This window comes from Arachis hypogaea, chromosome 19, assembly GCF_003086295.3.
Source record: "Arachis hypogaea cultivar Tifrunner chromosome 19, arahy.Tifrunner.gnm2.J5K5, whole genome shotgun sequence".
Lineage (NCBI taxonomy): Eukaryota > Viridiplantae > Streptophyta > Magnoliopsida > Fabales > Fabaceae > Arachis > Arachis hypogaea.
In genome coordinates this window covers 217,807-229,300 of record NC_092054.1, presented here as the reverse complement: position 1 = coordinate 229,300, position 11,494 = coordinate 217,807, and the positions used below count along the sequence as shown (strand labels likewise).

At 33.8% G+C, this 11,494-nt stretch overlaps 2 protein-coding genes across 2 annotated transcripts; one reads left to right on the top strand and one right to left on the bottom strand.

Annotated features, from left to right (window-relative positions):
• Positions 1 to 5,545: 5,545 nt before the first annotated feature.
• Positions 5,546 to 7,713, bottom strand: LOC112749463 (uncharacterized). Its single transcript, XM_072227417.1, has 3 exons — positions 7,664 to 7,713; positions 6,182 to 7,282; positions 5,546 to 5,995 (listed from the first exon to the last, which is right to left on the bottom strand). Exons 1-3 carry the CDS (start codon positions 7,711 to 7,713, stop codon positions 5,866 to 5,868), a joined length of 1,281 nt encoding a protein of 426 aa, XP_072083518.1. The 3' UTR covers positions 5,546 to 5,865.
• A 937-nt stretch (positions 7,714 to 8,650) lies between these two features.
• Positions 8,651 to 11,023, top strand: LOC112752084 (uncharacterized). The gene is made up of 2 exons (XM_025801475.2): positions 8,651 to 9,582; positions 10,695 to 11,023. The coding sequence occupies exons 1-2, from the start codon at positions 8,962 to 8,964 to the stop codon at positions 10,812 to 10,814; spliced, it is 741 nt and encodes a 246-aa protein (XP_025657260.1). The 5' UTR covers positions 8,651 to 8,961; the 3' UTR covers positions 10,815 to 11,023.
• Positions 11,024 to 11,494: the final 471 nt, after the last annotated feature.

Sequence of the window (11,494 nt, the reverse complement as noted above, 5' to 3'; positions counted from 1 at the left end):
TCTGAGGTATAACATCTTAAAATATAAAGTAATCCTTAATTTTTAAATTCTTTTTTTTAGGATTTTAAATACTTTTAAATTTAGTTCTTAGACAAATAATTTAGAACGTGTTTAAATTTAAAATTTAAACTTTAGAATTTAAATCTTAAAATTTAAGATTTAAGTTATTTTTTTATTTTTTTAAAAATATATTAGCATTTGGTATTAAAATAATATAAAATATTGACAAACTCATCCGTTAAAATAACAAAATACTCATATTAATTCTACTATTGTATAATACAAAGTTAATAAAAATAAGAATTTATGGCCAACTTATATCTAGTGTGGGATGTTGCTGGAGTATTAACGAGTGGAGTAAAAATAGATTTCAATCAAATCAAAGTTCATGTCTTTAAGGTAGCGTTTGTTTTTGGAGACAGTACATAAAGACATGGACATTAAATATTTAAAACGTATTTGGTAGCAGAGACATAGACAGTGGACATATTATCTCTGGAACAGTTTTTTTTAATTTTTGTGTCCACTCTTTTATGAGGGACAATGATGAACACAGGAATTAACAAAGTAGACACAAATTTTTTAATGAAAATTCTTTTCCATTTTATCTCTACAAATTATTATTATTTCATTGTTGCCCTTTTTTAAATCATATCATAATCCCTAATTTTATGTGTTGTGCAGCAGCCTTCTCCTCCCAGGTAATCTTCCCCATGCTCTCTGTTTCGTCTCTCCTTCTTCCTTCTCTCTTTTGGATTCTTTTTTCGTCTCACTTTCCAAGTCTAGCTCTCTATCTCTTCTCTTTCTCTTCTTGCTCTCTGTCCCTTTCTTCTTCTTCTTATTTCTCTTCTTTTTTTGGTGTTCTGTGGTTTAGTACTTCATCTTATTCTTCTTTTTTTCTTTGTTTCTTTTTCTTCTTCTTTACTGTGTACTTCTCCTCTTTATTTTTTTGCTCAACTAATTTAACTACAACATTTCAGAAGCAAATTATTTATTAGAGCTTGTAACAACTTTTGGAATTCACGTGTTCTTCTCTTTCTTAGTCACGCAGGTATATAACTCAGCCTTTCCTCTTTGCTTCTTATTTTCGTTTGCATTTTTTTACTTTAAATTATTGGGTTCTACTGGCTTCTTTTATTTTTATTTGTTTATATTGTTTGTAATTTGAAAATGTAAAAATTGAATATGGACATGAGAAATTGTCTTTCTGGTGTCAAAATTTTTAATTTATACAATCCTGCTGTGCATGAATGATTGAACATATTTTGTTCAGAATGGAATAAAGAATGGAAAAAAATATATTGAAGTCTTCTTATTTGTTTGAATGCAAAAATAAAATAATTAGTTGGTTATGTTGTTATTTTTATTCTTATTGATTATTTTTAGTATTTATGTTATTTTATAATAAATTATGATTTATATTTTTTATCTGTTGTTAGGGAAGAATGGAACGATTGGACCAATCTGAATAATTTAGGCAATTTTTTATTTATTTTATGATTCAGATTGAACTTGAGACAACCACAATATTAGTTTTGATGTTAGCATTTTTTTATTTGAAAAATAGGAGAAGGAGACATTTGTTGATCATGAATAGAGAAATTAATACTAATCCCTTAAGAAGAAATGTGTTAAGCCGCATCATAGGAGGAGGCGATAGGAATTGTATTTGGAAATTAAGGATGAGCGTAGATGCATTAGGAAGATTATGTGAGTTACTTAAAGTTCAGGGTGGATTAAGCGATGAATGTCATGTAAATATACCTGAGCAAGTGATTATATTTTTAATAATTTTAGCTCATCATAAAAAGAATCGCACACTCCAAGTTAGATTTTATAGGTCAGGAGAAACAATAAGTAAGTATTTTAATAAAATTTTGTCATCGGTATTACGTGTCCAAAGCCTGTTGTTTGCAAAGCCTGTTCCTGTTCCAGAAGACTGCATAGATCCCCGATGAAAATGGTTCAAGGTACGTCTAATGAAGAAATGCGGTTGTGGTTTTGTATTATATATGGTTTGGTATAGAGATAGTTTTGAACCTTCAATTTATTTGCTTTAGAATTGTCTAGGAGCATTAGATGGAACATATATAGATGTGACTGTCCCTGAAGAAGATAAATCAAGATACAGAACAAGAAAAGGTAAAATATCAACCAGTGTCCTAGGCGTATGCAATCTGAGATATGAATTTTGTGTACGTACTTAGTGGATGGGAAGAATCCGCATCGGATTCAAGAGTCCTTAGAAATACAATTTCACGTCGTAATAACCTCAAGATACCAATTGGTATGTAATAGTTAAATTTTAGGTAACAAAAACACTTCAAAATTTTTAATTCATACAATTTTCGTAATCCTCATAACCTGTCTCTTTTAATTTATAGGGAATTATTATTTAGTGGATGCTGGTTATACTAATTGCAAGGGGTTTCTAGCACCATATAGGCATACTTGATACCACGTACAAGAATGGGCCTATGGTAGAAATGCGCCTAGAAACTTTCGAGAATATTTTAACAAGAAGCACTCTTCAGCTAGGAACATTATTGAGCGTTGTTTTGGTTTATTGAAGAAGAGATGGGCAATTTTGAGGAGTCCTTGTTTCTACCAAATCAAGACACAAAATAGAATAATTATTGCTTGTTGTTTATTACAAAATTTTATTCGGCTTAATATGGACTCTGATCCTAAGGAGGACATGTCACTTGAGAATGAGCAAGCACTTATTGGAGAGGAGCATGGTGATAACCAAGATGGCGACGATGAAATTATTGACAGTGTAGAGGGCAGCAATGAATGGACTGTTTGGCAAGACAACTTAGCACATGAAATGTATAATGAGTGGATGCATAGCCGAATTAATTGGTTGGTTTATTTCTTGTATGTGTATTTTATTTGAATTATTATGATAGTTTGTTGTGTTGGATTTTGTATTGTATTGATACATTATAAAAATAATCTCATGATATGCTTATGATATGCTTTTGTGTTGTATTGATACATTATATGTGTATTTTATTTGAATTATTATATGTATTTTATTTAAATATATTGTATTGATACATTATAAAGATAATGTCATGATATGCTTAGGATGTTCAATTGAATTTTGATTGAGTTAATATAGATTGTAGGGACAAATGGACAGACATGTTTGGACTGATGAAGAGACAGAGGTATTTGTTGGTTTTATGGAGGAGCTTGTCATTGAAGGAAGAATAGCTGATGCAGGTCAATTTAGGCCCGGATCTTTTGAGAAACTTACTGCAAAAATGAATGAGAGGTTTCCAGGTGGTGGTTTTCAAATAACTCATTGCAAAAACAAAGTTAAGAGGTTGAAAGAGAAATATCAATTTGCTGCTGACATGGCAGCCTGTAGCGGTTTTGGATGGGATGATGTGAAGCAATGTGTGGTTGTGGACAACAAAGAGATCTTAACTGCTTATATGAAGGTTGGTTTACAAGTTTGATTTTGTTGAATTAATTTTATTCTACTTGATAGTCTGTCCTTCTTTGTTGATCTTTTATTTTTTATTTTTTCTAGAAACAAGGAGTAAGGTTGTATACTCCAGGAAAGCCTTTTCCCCTTTATACGCTCTTAGAAAAAATATTTTGTAAGGAAAGAACAAATGGGGATGCTGCTGTATGCGGCAATGACGCTGAAGAAGAAGTGCAAATGAATGGGTATGAAGAAATAGACGAAGAAGATACAGATATCTTTAACTCAAACCATGATTGCAGTGAATCTCTACTCCAACAATCAAATTTTGTGGCTTCATCTTCTGGGAAGAAACAAGGAAAGAAGCCTTCCTCATTTAAAGCGGCAAAGGATACGAAGATTATGAAGGAGTTAACTGACACGTTGAAATATGTGTTCGATCAACAGGGAAAGCGTTTGGACGCTTTTGCCCAAGCTATGGTAAACACTCGTGAGGAAAAAAAGGCTGGTGATGTACTTAGCGAACTTGGATTCACTGATGATGAAGTTATTTCTATTGCACTCAAGTTCTCCACAAATCCTCAACTAGAAAAAAATGTTTTGGTCATTGGGAAATAGTCAGAAAGCCGGAATTATTAGAGCTATATTGCATACTTAGAATTAGAGTTAATCTTTTTTAGAGTTATCATTTCATTTTGTGCAGATTTAGGTTCAAACATGCATAATTTTGAATGCAAGATTTTGTTGATGTTAGTGCATAATTAGTTTTAAGTATTGGTTTTAGTTATGTTACTGCAAAAACTTGTTCAAAATGGGTGCTTAATTAATTTTAGTTTTTTCTTCAATTTTCAAATGTTTCTTTTGTTTATGTTCAATTAGAATTTTTAGTCAACTGTGCAGAATATAACTTAATTTATGTTAAGCATGTGCAAAAGTACTCACTAGAAATGATGAAATGACAATAATAAAGTCACATGAGGAGAGTAGCACACAGAAATATCTAGCTCTCTCATGTACCAATAAATAAAATATAAATTGATACTGTCTTGATCGAATATTAAACAACAGAAAAGAAATTAAAAAAGCAAAAGGGTTTGATATTGGAGTAGTTGTCATCATCAAACTTGATCTGCAACCCTTCCATTTGAAGTAGCAGAGAGTTGAACCGCATCTTCTGGTTTTGTGCCAAAGGCACTCTCATCATTGTTCTTGTCTCCCTTGTAGGAGCAGTAGCAAGCATATAATATCAGCTGAACAAGTCCAGACACTGCTCCAATACTGTTGCTTATCTACGCACTCGAGTTGTTTCACAGGCGTACCCTCCATAGATGGTTTTCATGTCCATTACATTTCGGATGCTCGACCAGTTAATGCCCAATCCATTGAGATAGGACCTGTTAACAACAGCATACCAGTGGTTCATGTCAGCAACCAATTTCTCTTTGGTCAGTATATAATTCAAGCCTCTTCGGCCATTGCTCGGGCCACTCTGCCCCATGTTGTTCAATTCCAATTGGAATGCTGTGCAAACAACTCTTCATTCGAACGTACCTATTTAGATAATATGGTAAGTCATATGATGTAGAAAGCCAAGTTGGATAAATCATGAAGCAGTTTTGGCAAAATAATGTAACAGAAGCATACCATGCTACATTAGAATTTTCACTCTCTTTGCAAAGTGGTGGAATTTTCTTCCTCCTCAATTCATATATCTCATTTCCTTCAGGGATATATTTTAACTCCAACTTCACCAATGTCGTCACTTTTATGTGGCAGAACATTCCAACAAATAGATGCTGTCAATGAAGTCATGGCTGGAAAAGAAAAAGATGCATCAATGTTACTTGTATAGCAATGCAAGAATGTACTACAGAAAAAGAGAAGATGGGGTGTGAAGAAAATAATGAATTGCAACAAACAGTTTGATTTAAAGTGAGACTGACCAACCTTTTTCTTCTTCAATGCTGTCATGTTTAGTCAACATAATAAAGTATCCACTGGGTCTTAGAATCCGATTCATCTCGAACAGAAGCTTACCCCCTAAAACAGGGAGAAAATTGAGTTATTGTTGTAATATGATAAGTAGAATTTGGAGAATAGAAAGTTGTTCAATGGGACTAATGTGCTGCATTTAAATCTCTTCCATCAACACTTGGATGAAAACTAACTAGAAAGGGTAAACAAGTTTACTTACCAAAATTTGGTTGATTAGAAGATCTGCAAAATTACAAAGATGAAAATACTGATTACAACTTTGAGTGAACATAAAAATGTAACAGTAAACTTAAATATCAGCATCCATTCAAACTAAATGCTAAGATTCAATATATTTATAAATCATGACGGTACCTCTTCAGGTTTAATATTCAATTATTGTAATAGATTCAGCTGTTTTTTATGTCTTTGTCTGTTAAAGAATTCGAAACTTACGATGGCTTGATGAACAGCCTGTTCATGACACCAGGATGGACATCTCCTTGGGTGGTAACCTCACTCAAACTTCCAAGTCGCACCTCAAATTTATCATCAAGAAGTATGCTGCTAGCTTGAACATCTCTTCACAAAATCAAAAGTAAATTTCAGTAATTTGCAAGGCACCATGATGTAACAAAAAATTGAAAATGCAGCATAAAATGACACTTTGACAGCATATCATAAACTCAATCACATTTTGCCAATAGATTCATTTCCTTCATGATGAAATAACAATAAAGAGTCTAGATTATATTTGGTGTTAACTACCTGTGAGCGAGGGGATGGCTGCAATCATGTAGATAAGCAAGGCCTTTGGCAGCTCCCGTAGCGATTTTCAATCTCGTGATCCAATCAAGGGACTTCGATTTACCATCTGCATCGGTGACTCTCTGCAAAGAACTTGCCAAATCTCCATTTGGCATATACTTGTAAACTATACATTTCTCATTGTCATTCTCCAAGCAATGTCCCAAGATTGGGATCAATCTTGCATGTGAAACCTTGCTTAATAATTCCAACTCCACAACATATGATTCTCTCTTGAATGTGGCATCAGTAGAACTAGTATTTGAACCGAAAAATTTCGGTAGAGGACCGGTAAGGTTGTTGTTGGACACATCAACGAAACGCAAGCTCGGTAATGACCACAAAGTATCAGGAAGATCACCATCAATAAAGTTACCACTTAAATTGAGAACTCGAAGTTTCGAAAGGCGAGAAAACAAGACACTAGGCACATTACCAGTTAGTGCATTGTTGGAAAGGTCCAAAGTTTCAAGCCCTGAAAGGTTACTAAGTTGATTCGGAACATTCCCAGATAAGTAATTGGAAGAAAGATTAAGACTTGTGAGGTTACCAAGTGAAAACAATGAATCAATAATAGACCCAGAAAGTTCATTTTCTGAGAGATCAAGCACAATTAAATTAGACAATATTCCCAAACCTGAAGGCATTCTACCAGTTAAGCTATTCCCAGAAAGTAACACAGACTTCAACAAAATCAAACCACCAATTGACTCAGGAATAGAGCCAGTTATTGAGCAAGAACTTAAATCAAGCACCTGGAGTGCACCAAGGTAGTTGTTATTGCTTTTGTCACCAAACCACTCAGGAATAGAACCATTAAGCACAAAACCTGAAGCATTGAAGGAAGCTAAACGGGTAAAATTGGCAAGTGCATCAACAGAGAAACTTGGGTGAAGACTAGCTTTATGTGTTCTTCTGAAACCGGAAATGTTGATTCCGATAACTGAACCCTTTTGGCAATGAATTCCGGTCCAGTTCCGGCATGGTTTGGTTTTTCTTGGCCAGTTTTTTGCTCTTATACCCAATGAAGATCGAAGTTGAAGCAACGAAAACCATTCGGTTCTTGAACTCAAGAGAGGGTTAGGGAGGGCAAGGATTAGAGATACAGGGAAGGAGGGGAGGGATGTCTATTTTAGTCATTTTACCTAATAATTTAGTCTTGTTCATGTGTATCCAAACATAATACTAGACATTACATTAGTGTCTTGTCCATCATATTCAAACACAATACACAAACAATAATTTTTAATGTTCTGTTCTATTCTGTCTTTGTCTCAATGTCATGTTATATTCTGTTTCTAAAAACAAACACAGACTAAGAGTTGGATTGGAGATATATATATATTTTTTTTTTCAATTAAAGGTAAAAGATATTAATATATTATTCATAAAGACTCATTATATAGTATATTTCTTTTTGAAGAGTATTATTTATCATCTTACTCGAGAATCTCCTCCCTAATAATAGATGGTGTAAACATTAATGCAACCATATAATCATCATATTATATAAGGCTTCCTTCATTAACTTTTATAGAAGAAATGTTTGATACTCTTCAATATTTAAGAAAACATCTATCAACGTATTTTTTTATTAGTATATTTTAAAAATAATAAAGTGATAATTAGATTTTTAAAAATGTTAATTTTAAATTAAATAGTCTATGAATAAAAAAAATATAAATTAGATATTTTATGATAATAAATAATAGACATGTATATCCTTCCATAAATAGATACTACGAAATAAAACATAGTTGCACATGTAAAGTGATGTGTATCCTGCTGTTGTCACATGAGTATGAAAACTATATAATTTTAGACAGTAAAATATCTATTATCTTTTGAGTTTTTATAAAACCTTTATCAATTGCACTCTATTTATACGAATCCTATCAAAATAAGTGAAGTTTTGCTCTAAAATCTGTCATATACGTGATAATATTTTATAAATAGACACGTCACAGTCATTAATGGTATATATAAGCATTACCATTAAATTTTACGTGATAAATTGATAGAAGGACATAACGTATTTACTGTTTACTATTGTGGATGACTAAACTGATAATTTTTTTCGGTGACTAATTAATCTGAAATCAAAATTTTCAAAGACTTAATTGTCATTTTACTCTTTTAAAAATATCATAAAAAATATTTTACTAAAAAATTTTAAAACGTTTTTTTACATTTTTAAATCAATAAATTAAATATGTCAAAACTTAAAGAAAATTGTCATTATTCTATTAAAATGTTTTTCTAAAAATAATTAGTGCATTATAAGGGATTAATACTCAAAATTACATGAATTTAAATCCTCTAAAGTTTGAATTTTACTTTAAAAAATAAAGTGTGATTTTTTATTATTTATTTTATAAGTGAGACAAAAAACAAATATAAAAAAAACTATTTAAAGATAAAAGATCATACTTTACTCTCTATATTAAAATTTAAATTTGAGGGGATTCAAATCCAAATTTGATATGTGAATCAATTTATAAGCGTGTTGCTGGCGGAAGTCGTATTAATTTAATGAATGAATTAAATCCGCATAGCCTCCTACTTTGGCAGTGTGGAAATATTGGTACTTAGGGTTAGGGCTGTGTGATGGATGAGCGCGGTTATTATTGAATTTTGCATTTGAGTTGCACTTGGGAATTGGGATTGCAAATTTGGGATTCTTTTCTTGCTTCTTCGCATTTCATTTCTATCTTCTTCTTCCCTTCCCATACACCCTTTCTATGGATCCTCAAGCTGAAGCTGAAGCTATGGAGTGGGAGTTGCTTCACCACAGCGCTGATGTTGACGATGATAACGATCTGGACTTGGGCCCGCAGCTGGAGGATTCGGCCCTGATCAGGCCCAATCACTTCTCCATCCACCCTCCTACTCCCGTTGCGGTCAGCTGCAATTCATCGTCTTCCTCCACCGATCCCAACGAAGTGGATCGCAACTTCGACGACACCTACCTCGCCGATCAGCTCTATCCCCAATTCTTACTCTCCAACCACTCTCCCTCTTCTGCTTCCTCTTCCACTCTCCAACCGCTCCCCGATAATAACGACTCGGACTCCGATTCTGATGCGAAGACCGAGGCTCACGTGAATAAGGAGGAGGATGAGGAGGAGCAACAAGGGAAGGAGATAGCCAAAGAGGAAGAGGAGGAGACGAGAGTTGCGTGGTGGAAGGTTCCTTTGGAGGTGTTCAAGTATTGGGTAGTGAGGGTCAGCCCTATCCCCGCCTGGTCTCTCTCTGTGGCTGCAGCTGCTGCCTTCTTCGGACTCGTAATCCTCGGAAGGAGGCTCTACAAGATGAAGCGCAAGACCCAATCCTTGAAGCTCAACGTCGCTCTTGACGATAAGGTCATCACTTTCTTATACCTTCCTAATACTCAAATTTCAATTCCAAATGCTTTCTCGCATCTTCATTCTATTATGTTTCTTCTATCTATCCAATACAAAATAAAACAGCAATAAATGTGTAAGTTAGCACTGCCCTGCCCCCCACGTACATAGTAGCATTGGCTAAAACGTTAATGTTGAGTTTGCACAGTCCGTTTTTTTATCTTTTATGTATTTAGTTAAAGGAGCGGGATGCTAACATCTTGCATTTCAACTTTGTTTTGTTTTCAATCTGGTGTCTCAGCCTTTTTGACATTTTTCTTTTGCTTTTATTCATTCATGTTCTAATTAGATGGTAGCTATTGTACATAAAATTGTTAATGAACAGCACAGCCTACCATATTTGATTGCCCCTACTCGCTTATATTCGTTCTGCTCTGCATATAGATGATCCAATCATTTTACTGCTCCTTTTAGCATGCGGACCAGGTTTAGTGTAGACCTATCCATGCTTGTTTCACTGCATTGCATAATCATTTAAAAAAAATGCTGGGCGGCGATTAAAGAAGGAAAACATTCATAGTGCATGGCTTCAGACAATGGTTCTGTATTGTGTTTGTTCAAATTTAAGATCCTTGATTTGTGGAATAAAACATACTTAAGTATTTAGTTGGCAATTTAAATTGATATTTGTATTTATAATGTCCCATCCAATATTCCTAATAGGTGGTATTGTCATTATTGTGAAATGTAAGCTGTGTGTTTACTGTGGTTTTGATTTCTTCAAGTATTATAAAATCAGTTGTGGCACATGAGAAAATAGATTCAGAAACTGATGTGCATTTTCCCCTAGTCTACCAGACTTATTTGTTTGGAATTCACCTTCAATAATAAGGAAGAGATCCTAGTGTAATTTCATGAAAAACATTATTATCTGCCTGTCTAGTGATTCTAAACCACTACTATCATGTTTGTGAGCATCTTTTTGGGGTTTCTTCTGTTGTTGAGGATTGGAACTGGTTGAGCAATTATGTGAAGGAGCATATATCAGCGTGGTTTTGTTTTGTTAATTGCTTATCTGTTGTATTGTTTGGCAAATATGATGACACTGGCAATGTTGACAACATTTGCAGAAGGCATCTCAGCTGATGGGTCGTGTTGCACGTCTTAACGAAGCGTTCTCAGTTGTGAGACGTGTTCCCATAGTACGACCATCACTGCCGGCGCCTAGTGTCACTCTGAGTATCAGATGAAGAATTTGACAATACTTAATTGCAAGTAGTGTGAAATACAATAATGGTTGTAATATTATAAAAATCCTTTTGTTACAAAGCATGTATCTATTCTATTATGTGTGTGGGTGTTTGAACTTACGAAGCTTTTCAGTGGCTTCTTGTATATGACATCATACTCAAATATTAATTTTCATGTCCTGTCCTGCCTATATATTTCTGCTGCTGCATTTCTGTCTTTCTCTCTCTCTCTCTCTCTCTCCCCCCCCTCCCCCCCCACAACTTGCAGCGAAAATAATAGGATAAAGTGTAGGAGGATCTGGGGTTTGGATAGTTTCATTTTCATTTATTATAACTCGGGCAAACCAAACTTAGTTTTTAAACTGAACACCGAAATAATATATATAGATCAGATTTTACCTTGGTGTACTTATATTATATGAGATTTTATATGTTATATATTATTGGAAGTTTTCAAGTATATCGGTATGCTGGTGTTTTAGTAATATTTAACCGTCTTAATTATATATATTATATATATATATAATTAAAATGGGAATTTGTGGGGTCAGTTGGCGCTGTAGGTGGTCTAGTTTTGATGTGGGATGAAACAGTATTTAAGATGAACAATTGCTATAAAGGAGATCATTGGCTGTGTGTGGAGGGTGTGTTACTACAGAATAATTTCTCTTGTGCTTTTT